Source organism: Oratosquilla oratoria, chromosome 21 (assembly GCF_046742065.1).
Source record: "Oratosquilla oratoria isolate Oo_2021 chromosome 21, ASM4674206v1, whole genome shotgun sequence".
Lineage (NCBI taxonomy): Eukaryota > Metazoa > Arthropoda > Malacostraca > Stomatopoda > Squillidae > Oratosquilla > Oratosquilla oratoria.
Genome location: NC_134797.1, coordinates 55,038,809 through 55,058,170, shown reverse-complemented (window position 1 = coordinate 55,058,170; position 19,362 = coordinate 55,038,809). Strand labels below are relative to the sequence as shown.

General features: G+C 35.6%; 1 protein-coding gene across 3 annotated transcripts in view; it reads right to left on the bottom strand.

The window, feature by feature from the left end:
- LOC143036944 (uncharacterized) overlaps positions 1–19,362 on the bottom strand; it is a 91,926-nt gene that overhangs the window by 71,947 nt on the left and 617 nt on the right. The window contains exon 1 of one of the 3 annotated variants that reach the window (XM_076204974.1): positions 18,899–19,277. The exons of 1 other annotated variant lie outside the window; for it this stretch is intronic. In XM_076204974.1, coding sequence (XP_076061089.1) covers positions 18,899–18,976 — 78 coding nt within the window. In that variant the 5' untranslated portion in view covers positions 18,977–19,277. Of the gene's footprint in view, positions 1–18,898; positions 19,278–19,362 lie in introns of those variants that run through there. One more of the 3 variants, XM_076204973.1, reaches the window with a different exon arrangement.

The window sequence follows — 19,362 nt, the reverse complement described above, 5'->3', positions numbered from 1 at the left end:
TGAATAATTACGACGACGGGTTTCTTTTCCAATCAGTGTTGGAAGGAATTCTGCAACAACTGGTTTACCAATAGAGGGGCGAGTGAATAAAATTAGTAACTATGTAGTAAACGCTGAAACTATCGGTTGTATTAAGAAAAGGTTCGATAACTATATGGATGAGGATGATAAGTGGTAATCGATATGGAACTTACTAATGTAGGCCTCATGGTCTCTTGCAGTCTCCTTCTTTCTTATGCTCTTGTTTCTTCACCATGAAGTCTTTTTCCCTCAGCCGAATAAAATCGTCTAGTATAATAATAAAAAAAATGTAAAGAGGTTCTTCGATAACGCCACAAGGTTCAGAGCTCGTTCTGTAATGAATTATCTCGGCGTTACACAAACGCTTTGAAGGAGGTCTTAGTCAGTGTGTTTCATTCCATCTATTTATTCAATCCATCTACTTATTTTCCATTATTTGTTTTTGCTTATCTGTCTACATATACTATTATTTGTGCATTTATTTCCTAATGTACCCATATATTTATTCACCTAGTTATCTATTTATATTCTTATCTACTTGCCTATTCTATATGCCTTATATGTTGGCTCGTTCATTTATGTATTCATATAATGATTTCTCTATTCTTATTTCGCATCTCGCGTTGTTGGGTACCAATGGCAGACACAAAACAAATGGAAATGGATGGGAATAGATGAACAAATCAATGAATGGTTAGATGAATCCAACCAACGCATTGTAAAGATGCATGGATAAACACCCAAATAAATACAAAGTAATATATAGATGAATAACTAGATACATGATAGACAATACATGGACAAACAAGTAGATGATGCAATACATAGTCACAACCGTCATAACTGTATTACACGCTCTATACGTCCCAAACTCCGGCATTCAGCATACAATCGTCAGTTTCCACATCCTCGCGTGCAGAGGACCAACGGAACCGTTTTGACGGTTAACGGCTTTTTCTGGTTTGAATTCAAACTGGCCACTGATAACAAGTAACCTTTGGCTATAGTGTGACTATAGACTAAACCTGGGGCCGGTTTCGGGGGACCAGAATTAATTTATTTGAATATATAATACTTATATGAATTTGTAACTTACTGTGTATTTGTGTTATATCCAATGTTTACGTCGTGTTCAAACAATCAAAAGTCAGTTTGTAAGTAGTTTATAATTACATGTTGTACGCTGTATTCGAAATGTTAGTGTCTTGCTTTCATTGGATAAACTGCAGGCGACTTTATGTAACAGAAAGCATTAGCGAATACAAGCACTCCTCACACTCAGTCACACTCACACACACACGTACATACACACACACACACATGCACGTACACACACACACTCACATTCTTTGAACACAAATCCTCTTATATCCAGCGAGTAGTGACCTTTCCACCCGATATATATACATTTTTTTGCTTTCTTAGCAACGGGCACTATGACGTCAACGCAGCAGCGCCATCTTGTGGAGGGTACTTTATTTTTCTATATCTCAATGACACGTTGACACACTTTACAGACACGCATTGTCTTCTGCCGTCGCCATGTGATTTTATTTATGTTTTTTGCAGGACCTCATGGAAAAGCTTAAAGTTACGTAGCTTACTTGAAAATAACCCTGCAGGAATTGTAATACTCTTATGTATTCCAACCTAGGTGTTTACAGGCGATTTCTTATAGCTCCTGCTGAGGTCAACAATCCCTCAATACTTTTGCTTCGGTGGTGCACCTTACAGATGTTATTCTGGCTAAGGTTAGGATCTCGATCCAGAGGGGTGAGGCGCCTATTATGGGTTGCTGTTCACCTTGAGAGATTTTTTCTTTTCTTTTTCTTTTCCTGGTCCTTAAAGCTAAACGCGAAGAAAGATACCGAAGGAACCTGCAATTTTGAACCAAAAAATACAATAACTTGATCTCTTGACTGTCGAGTGGCACATTTCCCCCCTCGCCATGGCTGTCGCCAGACGATTTTATTAATGTCCGTGACATCCTGTGTGCCACGGGTCGGTTGGCACAGAGCCAGACCATTTAATTCAGTTGAGAAACGGACTTCGGGGCCCAAAATGTCTCCATCAATAGAATATTCCGATTACTATTATTTGTAATAGCATTCCCGACGACTGTAAAATGTATAACTATACTGTCAATGACGGCGAATTTTAATACTTCGCCGTTTGTAACCAGTACCACGGCATCCACCTGACTGTCAAAGCTTTCCACCAGGCTAAAGGATTTCAATTCAAAGAGAAGTTATAGACACCACAAGCAAGGATGTCAACGAGGTAATCCCCCAAAATTGGTGCGCGTTTTGAACACTTTTCGATGCCATTCACGCCACGATTTGTAAGAAACGAAAGACAATTTTACCGCGGAACGACGAGGTACGGGATCTCCAATGACGCTCGAGTGGATGTCAGCGCAAGAGGTTTCTGGATTCAGGGACGGAAGGAGGTTTTCTGTTATGTGAACTTTCGACCCTATGGTCTCCTGGCATAGAGGCAACCCTCGAGGCTGCTCGTGTGGCAAATGAATGGGCGATCTGAACTTATGAAGACCCGGTACTAAATGTGAACCACGGCTAATTCACACCATTGTCCTCTACGAGCTTACGGCAGCTGCATTCAAGATCAAAGGTGTTTTACACTCGATTTGCATAGTTGTAATGGTAGTAACAGCAGCAGCAGTAGTCGAAGCAGCAACACCAGTAGTAGTAGTAGTAGTAATAAAAGTAATAGAAGTAGTTGTAGTAGTAGTAGTAGTCGCATTTATAGAATTAGTATAGTGGCATAGCAGTCGTAGCGATGGTATAGTACTCGTAGTATTGGTACAGTAGTCGTGGTAGTGGTATAGTACATCCAGCAGTATAGCAATTGTAGTGGTATAGTAGTCCCAACTGCATAACGGCAGCTGCAGTAACAGTACTATTTCAAGCGTAAAAGCAGTACTATAGTACTGCAGCAGTCACAGTGGTAGTAGTTGTATAGCATTCGCAATAGCAGTACTAGATTAGTCGCAACAATAGTATTATAGTATTCGTAAATATTATAGCATTCGCAGTAGTACTACGATAGTACGACAGCAGCTGTAGTAGTAACATTATAGTATTCGCAATAGTAATACTATACCAGTCGCAACAGTATTATAACAGCTGCGACAGCAGTACTATAGCGGTCTCAACCTTAGCACTATAGCAATAACAATAGTAGTATTATAGCAGTTGCATTATTAGAACTACAGCAGTCGTAAATATAGCATCACAGCTCTCACAATAATAATATAGCAATCGCAGTAGTTGTACTACAGTCGCAACAGTAGTACTATACTAGTCACAACAGTAGTAGTCTACTATAACAATTGCAATACTACAATAGTCGCAATAGTATTATTCTGCCAAACGCAACAGTAGTACTACAAGTCGCAATAGTACTACTATAGTGGTGGCAATAGTGCTATAGTAGCCAAAGTAATAGTATTACTGTAGCATTCGTAATAGCATACGGGGTAAAGTATTACTACATCAACCACACTATTATTATCAGTAGTAGTAGCAGTAGTAGTACCGAACATCACCGGCCTACTAAGACCTATTGAAGAAACTATCAGAAACGACCAATTCCGGCCATCACTAATGGACGGATAATACACGGAAAGGAAAGAAAACTTATTGAACTTCCACCAAGAATGGGAGGGTTAAGCATCTCCAACCCGCTAAATCTTGCCAACACAGAACACCAAAACTCCCTGAAACTTACGTCCTCCCTGACAAACAACATCGTGCCACAAGATCAACAGGAGACTAACGTGGAGGAAACCAGACAAATCAGAAGAAACATATCAAAGGGAAGGGAAGAGAGGCACAAGAAGCTTCGCGCTCTTTTAAATCAGCTATCGAATCGTATGAAAAGAAAGATAGCAATGACACAGGAAGATGTGGAGTCCAATTGGCTGACAGCACTACCAAGTAGGGCAAAGGGATTCAACCTAAACAAAAGAGAATCCATGGATGCCATTGCCTTGAAGTATGGATGACCATTGGATAGGCTGCCTAACAGATGTTCCTGTGGTTCACAGTTTATTCCAAACCATGCGATGATATGCAAGCATGGTGGATTCATCTCCATGAGACATGACGAGGTAAGGGTAGTAGTAGTAGTAGTAGTAGTAGTAGTAGTAGTAGTAGTAGTAGTAGTAGTAGTAGTAGTAGTAGTAGTAGTAGCAGCATCAGTACTATAGTACTTGTATATAGTACAATAGCAGCTACTGCATTCCTACAGCACTCGTAGTATCACAACAGTTGTAACAAAAACTACAACAGTTGTAGTAGTAGTAATATAGCCGAAGTAGTACGATATCAACCATAGCAATAGTACTATAGCAGCAGTATTCTACAACATAGTACTAGAACACCCATAGTACTATATCTGTTGTTAGAGTAGCCGCAGCAGTATTATAATTGTAGCGGTAGAACAGTAGTCGTAGAAGTATAGTTGCCGTAGTAGTCCAGGTGTCGTAGCAGTAGATATCGTAGTAGTAGTATAGTCGTCGTAGCAATATTAGCAGTATAATATATGCGTACTAACAGCAGTGGAGATGTCGTAGTGTAGTTGTTGTAGCAGTGATGCAATAGTCATATCTGCAGTATAGTAGTATTAGTACATTAGTCATAGCAGTAGTATAGTATCCGTAGCATCATTATAGTAGTGCAGTATTCATAATAGCAGTACTGTAGTCGCAGCGGTGGCATAGTTATACTGCAGCAATCGTTGCAGAACTATTGTTCCAGTACTTTCTTCATTAATCGTGGTACTACTATTGTATAACAGTCGTAGTACTGAAGTCGTTGAAGAACTACTGCAGCCGTAACAGTAGTTATATTGCATCCGTTGCAGTATTACATCAGATATAGTATCACTATAACACTTGTAGTAATATCATAACCGTAGTAGTACTATATCCATAATAGTAACACAACAATCTGTAGCAGTATGACAGTAGTAGTACTATACCAATAGTACCATCACAAATGAATTAGCACTAGTAATAGTACTAGTAATAATAGATGTAGTACTACAGCAGCCGTAGTAGTACTATACCAGCCGTTATATTGATAACATAACAGCAATACTAGTAAATGCAGTACTATAGCAGACGTAGTAGTACTACAGACGTGCGTGGGGGACTATAGCAGTCGTTGCAGTACTATAGCAGAACTATACCAGTTGTAGTGGTTCTACAGAATTAGTACTTTACAATTGTAAGTTCTATAGCACCCGTAGTAGTTCTACTCTAGCACCTATAGTAGTAACCGTAATAGTAATAATATAGCAGCTGTAGTATCACTATAGCAGCCGTAGTACTACTACTACTATAGCCATTGTACTAGTGATACTGTAGCTGTAGTAGTCATAGTACTATAGTAGTTGTAGTAATAATAGAAATAATGCAGTCGTAACTGTGATAATAATAAAACTATAGCAGTCGTGGTAGTAATAGTACAAAAGTAGTCGTACAAGTAATATTACTTTAGCAGTCGTCGTGGTAATAGTACTACAGCAGCCGTGGTAATAATAGCACTATAGCAGCCATAATAGTACTATATCAGCCTTAGTTGTATATTACTATAGCAGTCGTAATAATAATAGTGCCTCAGCAGTTGTAATAATACTGTACTATATCAGTCGTGGTAGCGATAGTACTTCCACAGTCGTAGTAGTATTACTATAACCGTAGTAATAATAGTATTACAACAGCCGTAATAATAATAGTACTATATCAGCCGTGGTCGTAATAGTTCTATTGCAGTCGTAGTAGTAAGAGTACTATAGCAGTCGTAGTAATAACAGTACTATAGCAGCCGTAGTATTAATTGTACTATAGTAGCCGTAGTAATAATAGTACAATAGCAACCACAGTAGTAATAGTATTATAGTAGTCGTAGTAGTATTAGTACTATTGTAGCCGTAATAGTACTATAAGTCATAATAGTAATGGTGCTGTAGCAGCCTATTACTAAAGTAGCCATAATAGTGTTACTACAGCAGTCGTAGTAGAATAGTTATTGCAATAGTCACAGTAGTAGTGGTAAAAATATAATAGCAATAACACTATTACAGTCGTTGGTAATACAGTACCCTCAGCGGTAATACAGTAGGTGTATCATAGTCGTTGTAGCAATTCTATAGTTGTGCTATGGAAGTCGTAGCACTATAGCATTGTAGTACTATGTCAATCTTAATTCTACAAAACAGTTGTAGAAATATATCAGATATACTGGTATGATGGCATACGTAGTAGTACTATAACAGCAGTAGTGATAATACTACATCATCCATTATTGTAGTACTATAGCAACAGTACTTTACCAGCCATAGTAGTATTACAATATCAACCGAAGCCGTAATGATATAGTTGTAGCAGTAATATAGCAGTCCTGTATAAGCCGTAATAGTACTATACCTTCAGTACTAACATCAGTCGTAGTAATATATCAGCCGTAGTAATACATCAGCTGTAGTAGTAATACATCAGTCGTAGTAGTAATATATCAGTCGTAGTAGTAATACATCAGTTGTAGTAGTAATACATCAGCCGTAGTGGTAGTAATACATCAGCCGTAGTGGTAATACATCAGCTGTAGTAATACATCAGCCGTAGTGGTAGTAATACGTCAGCCGTAGTAGTAATACATCAGCCGTAGTGGTAGTAATACGTCAGCCGTAGTAGTAATACATCAGCCGTAGTGGTAGTAATACGTCAGCCGTAGTAGTAATACATCAGCCGTGGCAGTAATACATTAGCCGCAGTAGTAATACATTAGCCGTAGTTGTAAAATATATCATCCGTTGTAGTAGTAATACAACGGCCGTAATAATAGTGGCACTACAGTACTCTTAGTAATACTACAGTAGCCGTAATAGTTCTACAACAATCGTAGCAAGACTATAGAAGTAACGTTGTAGCAGCTGTTGCTGTAATATAACAGTTACAGCAGTATAAAATTCGTTGTATTAGTGATGCTGCACAGCAACAGAAGTACCACGAGCGGTATTTATAGCAGTAACAACAGCAGTGGTGGTAATAGTAGTACTAGTATCAGCAGTAATACACCAGATGTAGAGGTAGCACAGCGGTAATGGTGGAAGCAATAGTAGGTGTAACAGTAGCAGTATCAGAAGCAGCAACAGCAGCAGTAGTACACGCAGTAGTAGTACACGCGGTAGTAGTCGACGTAGTATTCGTAGTAATAGACGTAGTAGACGTAGTAACAGTAGCAGACGTACTAGCAGTAGTAGCAAACATAGCAATGATAGTAGACGTAGATGTAGTAGCAGTAGCAGACGTAATTGGAATGGTAGACGTAGTAGCAGTAGACGTAGATGTAGTAATAGTTGTTGTAGTAGACGTAGTAGCACAAGTAGACGTTGTAGACTTAATAGGTGTAGATGTAGCAGACGTTTAGTAGACGTAGTACCCGTAGATGTAGTAGCAGATGTAGCAGCAATATCAGCAGTAGTAGTAGTAGTTGTAGTAGTAGGCGTGATAGCAGAAGACTTAGTATTAGATGCAGATGTGTTAGATGTAGATGACGTAATACCAGTAGTAGACGTAGTGGTAGAAGAAGACGTACCAGTAGTTGGAGTAATGTTAGTCATATCATAAGTCGTACAAGTGGTCGTACCAACAATATTCCTACAAGTAGGCCAAAATCGTCGTACTACAAATAGTACTAATAATGGCCGTAATGCTAGTAGAGGTGTCAGTAGCACCAATAGTAATTATAGTGGTAGTCAGTTTCGTAGTATTGGTAGTGGTAGTATTGGTGTCAGTAGAAGTAGCATCAGTAGTATTATAGTAATAGTAGTAATAGTAGTAGTAGTAGTAGTAGTAGTAGTAGTAGTAGTAGTAGTAGTAGTAGTAGTAGTAGTAGTAGTAGTAGTAGAAGTAGTAGTATTGCAGTAATAGTAGTTGCAGTATTGTAGAAGAGGTGGTAGAAGTAATAATTGTAGTATTGTAGTACCGTTAGTAATGTATTAGTGGTAGTATTGTAGTACTAGTTGTAGTATTGTAGCTGTAGTATTGTAGTGATGGTAATATTTAGGTATTGTAGTAGCAATAGTATTGTAGTATTAATAGCATCGTAGTAGTAATAGCACTGGAGTAATATTGTAGTAATAGTAGTATTTTATTGTAGTAGTGCTGTATTGTAGTAGTAATATTGTAATAGTAAGGTTGTAGTATTGTAGTAATAGTACTACTGAACTGTAGTATTGTACAAGTATTGTTGTATTGTAGTAGTAATAGTACTATTGTACTGTAGTAGTAATGTAGTGGTAGTACTGTATTGTAGTAGTATTGCAGTAGTATTGTAGTGGTACTGTAATAGTAGTATTGTATTAATATTGTATTAGTAATAGTTGTATTGTAGTAGTATTGCAGTAGTATATTATAGCAGTATTGTATTAGTGTACTATAGTATTGTAGTAGAAATAGTTGTAGTATTGTATTGTAGTAGAATACTAGTAACACTGTAGTAGTACTGTAATGCAGAATACTACTGAACTGCAGTACTATACTGTAGTAGTAATAATAGTACTATTTTACTGTAGTAATAGTATTGTTGTAGTGTATTGTAGTATTGTATTAGTAACATTGTAGATGGTACTGTAGTATTGTAGTGGTAATAGTAACATTGTAGTATTGTATTGTAATAGTACTGTATTGTAGTAGTATTAGTACTATTGAATTGTAGTAATAGCAGTGTAGTAATGTAGTATTGTAGTATAATTATTGTAGTATTGTACTAGTATTGTCAGTATTGTAGTATTGCAGAAATGGTATGATATAAGTAATAGTGTTCCATTAATAGTACTATAGTATAGTAGTATTTTAATAGTATAGTATTGTATTATTGCAATAGTATTATAGTGTATTATAGTAGTATTGTATTAGCAATAGTATTGTACTGTAGTACTGCAGTATTACTATAGTTGTATTGTATTAGTAATAGTATTACAGTAGTATTATAGTTTTATAGTATTGTAGTAGTATAGTAGCACTGCAGTAATAGTTGTAGTACTGGATTGTAGAACTGTATTGTTGTAGTAATAGTATTGTATTAGTTTTATAGTGTAGTAGTCTTGTAGTGGTACAGTATTGTAGTAGTAATAGTTGTAGAATTGTATTGTAGTACTACTGTACTATAGTAATGTATTGTAGTAGTGCATTGTATTGTATTAGTACTGTATTATAGTGTTGTGCAAATAACATTGTAGTACTCTATTGTAGTAATAGTGCTATTGTAGCAGTATTGCAGTAGTACTATAGTAGTATAGTATTGTCAGTATTGTAGTACTAGTTCCGTGGTAGTATTGTATTAGTAATAGTATTGTATTGTAGTATTATAGTACAATTGTAGAAGTATTGTAGTAGTATTATACCAACAATGGTATTGTAGTAGTATAGTAGTAATATTGTAATGTAGTACTGCATTGTAGTAACAGTTATGTAGTAGTAATAGTTGTGGTATAGTATTGTAGTAGCATTATTGTAGTTGTATTGCAGTTGTATTATTATTTTGTAATATTGTAGTAGTATTACTATTGTAGTAGTATTGTGGAATTTTTGTAGTATTGCAATAGTGTTGTAGCACTGTGGTGGTGATAGTAGTATTATAGTACTATTGTAGTAGTATTGTGGTAGTATTGCGAAAGTATTGTATGGCAGTAGTACTGTAGTAGGAGTATTGTATGCTAGAGATATTGTAAGTAGTATTGCAGTGGTAGTACTGGAGTAGTTGTAGTATTATAGCACTGTAGTAGTACTGTAGCAGTATTGCAGTAGTACTATACTAGTATATTACTGCTTTAGTATTGTAGTACTAGTATTGCATTAATAATAGTAGTATTGCAGTAGTATTATAGTAGTAGCATTTAGTACTGTAGTAGTAGTGTAGCATTCTAGTAGTATTGTAGTGGTAATAGTTGCACTATTATGTTGTACTACTGTATTGTATTGTAACAGTTGTATTGTAGTATCGTAGTATTTTAGAAGTATTATGGTAGTATTGTAGTACTATCGTAATTGTATTCTAGTAGTACTGTAGTAATGGTATTGTAGTGGTAATAGTTGTATATTATATTATAGTACTGTATTGTGTTATTGTAACAGTTGTATATTATATTGTAGTACTGTATTGTTATTGTAATAGTTGTAATATTGTAGTAGTATTGTAGTTGTAGTAGCATCGCATTAGTATTGTAGTAGTATAGTGTAGTAGTATTGTGGTAGTTGTAGTATTGTAGTAGTATTATGTTGTATTCCAGTAAAAACAGTAACATTGCAGTAGTAGTATTGCAATAGCATTGTAGTATAGTCGTAGTACTATTGTATAACTGTGGTAAAAGTAGTATTTTGTAGTACTGTATATAGTATTGTAGTGGCAGCACTGTAGTACTATTGCAGTAGTATAGTATTGTAGTACTGTATGGAAGTATTGTATTAGTATTTGAGTTGTAGTATTGTAATAGTATTTGAGTTGAAGTATTATAGTGGTATTTGAGTTGTAGTATTGTAGTAGTAATGCAGTATTGTATTATAGTAGTAGTATTGCAGTAGTACTATAGTACTGTATGGTAGTATTGTATTAGTATCTAGATGTATAGGAGTTGGAGTACTGTAGTTGGCATAGTATTGTAGTACTCTAGTAGTAACATTGTAGTAGTATTTTAGTAGTTCTATAATAGCATTGTTTTAGTGTTGTAGTACAAGTATTGTATTGTACTAGTATTGCAGTAGTGTTATAGTATTTAGTATTGTAGTAGTGTTGTAGTAGCATTGTAGTACTGTTGTATAGTACTAACATTGTACTGCGGTTGTTCTGTAGTAATAGTTGTACTGTAGTATATTTGTACTATTGTAGAATTGTATTATTACAGTAGTTTTATTAGCAGTTTTGCTATAGTATTGTAGCAGAAGAATCGTGGTAGTAGTATTGTGGTACCATTGTAGTAGTATTGTAGATTTAGTAGTATTGCAATAGCGTTGTAGTATTATATGGTAGTATTGTGGTAGTTGTACTGTAGTAGTAGTATTGCAGTAAAAGCATTGTAGTAGTATTGAAGTAGTATACCACTAATATTATACTATAGTACTGTACTGTAGTACTAGTATTGTAGTAGTATTGTGGTAGTTGTATTGTAGTAGTATAACAGAACTGTAGTTGTATTGTTGTAGTATCGTTGTATTGTAATAGTATTGTAGTGCTAGTATTGTAGTGCTAGTATTGTGGTGGTATTAGTATTGTAGTACTATTTGTAGTAGTACTTCTGCAGTAGTACTATTGTAGTAGCATTACTAGTGTAGTATTACTGTAGTATTTAGTACTATAGTATTATTGTAGTAATAGTATTGTAGTATAGTAGTACTGTAGTAGTTTTGTAGTATTACATTGTAGTAGTATGGTAGTATTGTAATAGTATTGTAGGAACGTACCACTGTAGTATTGTGGTATTAGTGTTGTGTAATTATAGTAATAGTAGTAGTATAGTGTATAGAGTTATTAGTATTATTGTGGTACAATGGTGAAGTAATATAGCATTGTAGTAATGTAGTAGTACTGTAGAATTGTGGTAAGTGTGTTTTAGTGTAGGACAGTAGCAGTGTAGTAATATTGTAGTATTTCAGCATTGTAATAATATTGTAGTAGTTTTACAGTAGCATTATAGTAGTATTATAGCATTGTATTGTAATAGTACAGTAATGTAATAGTAGTATTGCAGTAGTATTGTAATAGTACTATAGTAGTAATGATAGTATAGTAATATTGTAATAGTGCATAGTTATATTGTAGTGAAAAGTATTATTGTAGTATTGTATTAGTAATATTATTGAAGTAGTAATGTAGTACTTTAGTACTGCGGTAGTGATTTAGTGTAGTAGTGTAGTAGTAGTATTGTAGTAATGTAGCAGTATTATAGTAGTGTATTGGTATTGTAGTAATAGTATTGTAGTGTAGTATTGCAGCAGTGTGGTAGTAATAGCATTGTAGTAATAGCATTGTAGTGTAGCATTGTAGTGTAGTTTTGTAGTAGTACTGTAGTGTAGTATTGTAGTACTGTAGTGTAGTATTGTAGTACTGTAGTGTAGTATTGTAGTAGTACTGTAGTGTAGTATGGTAGTAGTACTGTAGGACAGTATTGTACTGAAGTATTGTAGTAGTATTGTACTTGTAGTATTGTAGTGATAGCAGTACTGTATTGTAATACTATTGTAATAGTATTGTGGTAGTACTATTGTAGTAATATCATAGTAATAGTATTGTAGTAGTGTAGTTGTACTATTGTAGTAGTATTGTAGTAGTATTACAGTAGTAATGTAGTAGTGTAGTAATGTAGTATTACAGTAATATTGTAGTATACTAGTACCATAGTAGTATTGTAGTAGTACTATAGTAGTATTGTAGTAGTACTGTAGTAAGTGTTGTAGTATTAGTATTAGTGGTATTATTAGTAGCATTGTAGTATCAATATTGTAGTATTAGTAGTATTGTAGTATTATTACTAGTATTGTAGTATTATTACTAGTATTGTAGTAGTACTAGTAGCATTATGGTAGTAGTACTAGTAGTAGTAGTACTGTAGCAGTATTGTAGTATTATTATAGTATAATAGTATTATAGTATTGTATTGTAGCAGTATTGTAGTATAGTAGCAATAGTATTGTTGTAGTAGTATTGTTGTAGTAGTATTGTGGTAGTGTTGTAGTAGTATTGTGGTAGTAGTATTGTAGTAGTAGTATTGTAGTAGTATTGTAGTAGTATTGTAGTAGTAGTAGTATTGTAGTAGTAGTACTGTAGTAGTAGTACTGTAGTAGTATTGTAGTAATACTGTAGTATTGTAGTAGTGGTAGTACTATAGTGGTAGTAGTACTATAGTGGTAGTACTATAGTGGTAGTAGTACTATAGTGGTAGTAGTACTATAGTGGTAGTAGTACTATAGTGGTAGTATTGTAGTAGTGGAAGTAGTATTGTAGTAGTGGTAGTAGTATTGTAGAGGTGGTAGTAGTACTGTAGTAGTGGTAGTAGAGCTGTAGTAGAGGTAGTAGTATTGTAGTAGTGGTAGTAGTATTGTAGTATAGTAGTAGTACAGTAATAGTACAGTAGTGTTAGTAGTATAGTAGTAGTATTTAGTATTGTAGTGGTAGTAGTATAGTATAGTAGTACTTTAGTAGTATAGTAGTATTGTACTAGTATTGTAGTAGAAGTATTGTAGTATTGTAACAGTAGTATTGTAGCAGTATTGTAGTAGCAGTATTGTAGTAGTAGTAATGTAGTAGTAGTAGTATTGTAGTAGTAGTATTGTAGTAGTAGTATTGTAGTAGTAGTATTGTAGTAGTAGTAATGTAGTAGTAGTATTGTAGTAGTAGTACTGTAGTATGGTATTATTATTATTATTATTAGTCGTAGTAGTAGTAGTAGTAGTAGTAGTAGTAGTAGTAGTAGTAGCTGTAGCATTGTAGTAACAGTAGTATTGTAGTAGTAGTATTGTAGTAGTATTGTAGTAGTGTTGTAGTAGTAGCATTGTAGTAGTAATACTGTAGTAGTATTTTAGTAGTATTGTAGTAGTGTAGTAGTATGATTATAGTAGAATTATAGTAGTATTGTAGTAGTAGTATTGTAGTAGTATTATAGTAGTATGATTATAGTAGTAGAATTGTAGTAGTATTGTAGTAGTATTATAGTAGTATTATAGTAGTAGTATTGTAGTAGTAGTATTTGTAGTAGTATTGTAGTACAATGGTATTGTAGTACTGTAGTAGTCGTATTGTAGTAGTAGTATTGTAGGAATAGCAGTAGCATTGTAGTAATAGCAGTAGCATTGTAGTAATAGCAGTAGCATTGTAGTAATAGCAGTAGCATTGTAGTAATAGCAGTAGCATTGTAGTAATAGCAGTAGCATTGTAGTAATAGCAGTAGCATTGTAGTAATAGCAGTAGCATTGAAATAGTAGCAGTAACATTGTAGTAGTAGTATTGTAGTAGTATTGTAGTAGTATTGTAGTAGTAGTATTGTAGTAGTAGTATTGTAGTAGTAGTATTGTAGTAGTAGTATTGTAGTAGTAGTATTGTAGTAGTAGTATTGTAGTAGTAGTATTGTAGTAGTAGTATTGTAGTAGTAGTATTGTAGTAGTAGCAGTAGTATTGTAGTAGTAGTATTGTAGTAGTAGTATAGTAGTAGTATAGTAGTATAGTAGTAGTATAGTAGTAGTATTGTAGCAGTAGTATTGTAGTAGTAGTATTGTAGTAGTAGTATTGTAGTAGTAGTAGTATTGTAGTAGTAGTATTGTAGTAGTAGTATTGTAGCAGTAGTATTGTAGTAGTAGCAGTAGTATTGTAGTAGTAGCAGTAGTATTGTAGTAGTAGTATAGTAGTAGTATAGTAGTAGTATTGTAGTAGTATTGTAGCAGTAGTATTGTAGTAGTAGTATTGTAGTAGTAGTGGTATTGTAGTAGTATTGTAGTAGTATTGTAGTAGCAGCAGCAGTATTGTAGTAGTATTGTAGTAGTAGTAGTATTGTAGTAGTAGTAGTATTGTAGTAGTAGTATTGTAGTAGTAGTAGTAATGTAGTAGTAGTAGTATTGTAGTAGTAGTAGTATTGTAGTAGTAGTAGTATTGTAGTAGTAGTAGTATTGTAGTAGTAGTATTGTAGTAGTAGTAGTATTGTAGTAGTAGTAGTATTGTAGTAGTAGTAGTAGTATTGTAGTAGTAGTATTGTAGTAGTAGTAGTATTGTAGTAGTAGTATTCTAGTATTGTAATAGTAGTATTGTAATAGTAGTATTGTAGTAGTAGTATTGTAGTAGTATTGTAATGGTAGCACTTTAGTACTGTTGTAGTAGTATTGTAATGGTAGTACTACTGTAGTATTGTTGTAGTAGTATTGTAGTGGTGGTAGTTGTATTGTAAAAGTGGTAGTATTGTAGTAGTATTGTAGTAGTAGTATTGTAGTATTACAGTATTATAGTATTATAGTAATAGTATTATAGTAGTATTATAGTATTATAGTATTATAGTAGTAGTGTTATAGTAGTAGTATTATAGTAGTATTATAGTTGCAGTAGTATTATAGTAGAAGTATTATAGTAGTATTGTAGTGGTAGTAGTATTGTAGTGGTAGTAGTATTGTAGTGGTAGTAGTATTGTAGTGGTAGTAGTATTGTAGTGGTAGTAGTATTGTAGTAGTAGTATTGTAGTAGTAGTAGTATTGTAGTAGTAGTATTGTAGTAGTAGTAGTAGTAGTATTGTAGTAGTAGTATTGTAGTAGTAGTAGTAGTAGTATTGTAGTAGTATTGTAGTAATAGCAGTAGTATTGTAGTAGTAGCAGTAGTATTGTAGTAGTAGTAGTATTGTAGTAGTAGTAGTATTGTAGTAGCAGTATTGTAGTAGCAGTAGTATTGTAGTAGCAGTATTGTAGTAGCAGTAGTATTGTTGTAGCAGTAGTTTTGTAGCAGTAGTATTGCAGTAGCAGTAGTGTTGTAGTAGCAGTATTGTAGTGGCAGTATTGTAGTAGTAGTATTGTAGTAGTAGTATTGTAATGGTAGTAGTACTGTAATATTGTTGTAGTATTGTAGTAGTACTGTAGTAGTGGTAGTTGTATTGTAAAAGTGGTAGTAGTATTAGTAGTATAGTAATATTGTAGTAATATTGTAGTGTAATATTGTAGTATAGTAATATAGTAGTGTATAGTAATATAGTACTGTAGTATAGTAATAATAGTATAATGATAATAGTATAGTAATAGTAATATAGTATAGTAATAATAGTATAGCAATAGCTGTATAGTAGTATAGAATTGTAGTAGTATTGTAGAAGTATTGTACTAGAAGTATTGTAGTAGTATTGTCATGGCATTTTAATAACAGTATTAGTATTTGTTGTATTTTAGTAATACTTTTGTAGTGTTGTAGATGTATTGTAGTAGCAGTGCTAGTATTTGTACTACTACTACTACTATTACTAGTAGTAGTGGTGGTGGTGGCATTGGTAGTATTATCATAGTTGTAGTATTGCAATAACAGTTGGTGGTATTGTAGTAAGAGTAGTAGGATACCGGTGGTGGTAGTATTGTAGTAATAGTGGTATTGTAGTAATAATATTGCAGTAGTGTCGTAGTAACATTGTAGTACTAGTAATAGTAGTATTGGTGATAGTGGTAGCTATGGTCGCGATAGTGGTAGTATGTTGCATTATTGGATAGTACAGTAGTGATTAAAGTAACTAGTTTTGAAGTAATACTATAGTAATACCTTAAAGTGATGGTATAAAAAGGTATTATAAATGTAGGGTTCCAACTAGGGAGAATATACTTGTAGTAATACGAGAGGTAAACATATTACACGAGGTAGAAGTGGTGATAGTAGCAACAGAAGGGGGGCAATAGTAGCACGGTTAATATAGCATCTTCTTCAATACTAAGTTACGGTGGTATTGGTGGTAATGGCACTGGTGGAAGTGGTAGTAGTGGTGGTGGTATTGTTAGTAATAGGTGTTAGGTAGTAGTAGTAGTAGTAGTAGTAGTAGTAGTAGTAGTAGTAGTAGTAGTAGTAGTAGTAGTAGTAGTAGTAGTAGTAGTAGTAGTAGTAGTAGTAAAATCAGAGAGGAACTACCCTTTTCCTCGACCTACCCTCGTCTGTCCCTCTCTCCCTCTTCACTCACTCACTCACTCACTCACTCTCTCTATCTATCTGTGTGTGTGTGTGTGTGTGTGTGTGTGTGTGTGTGTGTGTGTGTGTGTGTGTGTGTGTGTGTGTGTGTGTGTGTGTGTGTGTGTGTCGCTCTTATCCAGTTGATAACACACACACACACACACACACACACACACACACACACACACACACACACACACACACACACACACACACACACACACACACACACACACAGTATGCCAACAACATGACCGTCCTATAGCCTCGCTCAACCCCTTCCTCCCCATCCCCACCCCCAATTGCCTGCAGCGTCACAACCTAGCAACTAAACTGTCGAGCATCACAACGTCTGAAGGAGGGGCTAGTTGGCTAGCCAGCCTAAGGAATCTCTCCCCCCCCTCCCTTCTCCCTCCTCACCCCCCATTCACTCCACGAAGCTTGCGTCAATTCACTCTCACACAACCTGGCAACATGAGGTATGCATTATGCCCTGTCTGATACCCGTTGCCCCAGTCTGATCACACTACTTGCCATTCGAAGTTGTTTCTTTGCAATAACAAGATTGCTAAAATGCTACAGGCTGTTACACAGGAAAGCCCATCAAGTTAACTTTTTTCATTTATGGTTACATGTAATGCTTTTCCTTTGAAAACCAACGCCTGATATTTCAAACACACGTCTCACTAGCATGATTAATTCAGGATTGCATTTCTATATGATAAATCTTATTATAGTTTGTATAAAACACTATAGCATTCAAAATGTTGTAAAACTAAAGGTCAAAATGTCAGAAGACTAAATGCTATTAAGTAAACACTTCATTGAAAAACATTTAAAAAACGACAGCCTAACTGAAAAACAATCTATGTTGTAAATAATGGTCAATTAGTCGTTACTATTTTTCACCGATTAATATATCGAAAACAATGTGAACAAAGTTATTTTATCATTGAAGATTATGTAAACACCAGCAAACACTATTGCAAGCTGAAACTATTTCAAGACTAGCACTATTTTCAAGCCAAAACAAAATTCATTCGCACCAAAACTGCATTTAAACCCACAGAAGACATCCCTAAATAGTAAAAAGAGCCAAAAACACAATCTAAACATCAGGTAAACACCGTAACTCGAAGAAAACACAGGTAATAAACTCAACCATAGAGAAAATCTGGTGGCCCTACGGGTATAAACAAAACAGAGATGGATCATAAACAAACACTGCTCAGTCATATTCCATACCTAAACAACACACACAAACCACTAACACGATAAGCAAAACACAAACATCTAGCCTGGAACAAAACCCCCCTCAAAACACAACAATACCTTTCCAAAACCCAAGCAAAACAAACCAGACGCTCTTATGTAAACACGGAACAAATCTCACACATTCCATGGCCAAACCCGAGTTCTATCAATCAGAACTGGACCAGGAAACGTTTCAAGACATTATGGAATACCCGAAGACACCTACAAACGTACCCAAACCGCAGATTAAACTAGCGTGGCTACAATAAACCCAAACCCAGCCCGCTGTGGTCACACTAAACGTTTACTTGTGACAAGCTCTGTGATACAAGTAAACACCTCAGTGGAAAAAGCAACTCAACGAGACCAAGTGATAAACACACCGCTCAGTAATAAACTCTTCTCGCCCCCCCCCCCCCTGCTCGGCCTAACCAAAACAACACCAACGCCAGCCCCCCTTTTCCCAAACCAAACCTCGTATTAAACACAAAACCCACTTCACGGGGGTTTCTGATGTACTACAACGATGGATAGTCCGTCATACAATGTAGCAACTGCTCGCAAACCAAGCAGGAGGATTTAAATTGCAAGGGAAGGTGGGAGTTGGATCGTGTACACACAGCAACCACAGCGGTCCTGCCTGTCAATTTGCAACCTCCTCTACGCTGCCCTTGGCCCCTGGCTTGCCCTTGCCCTTACCACAGCCCCGACATCAAGCACGCCAAACCAACCCAGCACGTAGCTAAAGGTGTTGAGGTCAAAACCGCTGCCAGAACGCTCAATTTGTTCTCGTGTTTAGCGTCTTTGTTCCCATCCCCCAACATGGCAGCCGCGGTAGCAGGTCTGCTTCGCTCTGGACTCGCTGCAACCCCCGTGCTCTGCTCTCTCTCATTTTACTCTCAACTCGCACTCTATTCGGTTCTTACCTTTCCGCTGTAGTCTGGAGCTTCATCTAAAGTCTGGCCCTGTAGCTTTCTCGTCACGTAACGTAGCTGGTTGATCATATTTCTTACCCTTTGAACGGCTAGTGGTAGGAATCCACCAAAACACTACACACACTTAACTCTCCCCGTCGTTTTTAGCCGTCCGCTCACGTCTCTATACCTCTACGGACTCCATTTCAGTGATTTTTCTCATTGGCACCACAACTTGATAAGTAATAGTGATACATATTCGCCAACACTGCTTTATCCTATAGTGTACTTGACATGAACATCAAACAAAAATGGCCGATATGCAGCAAGGACCCGATGCGCATGTCTGCACTCCCATGCCAGTCCGAGGCGCTACTACAACTGGTCTTCCCTCATTCAAGCCGGGTATGCGAGTACGAACAGCTGGTATAATGGACTCGCCCACCGTAGGGGAGGACGCTTCCAATCTTCAGCAT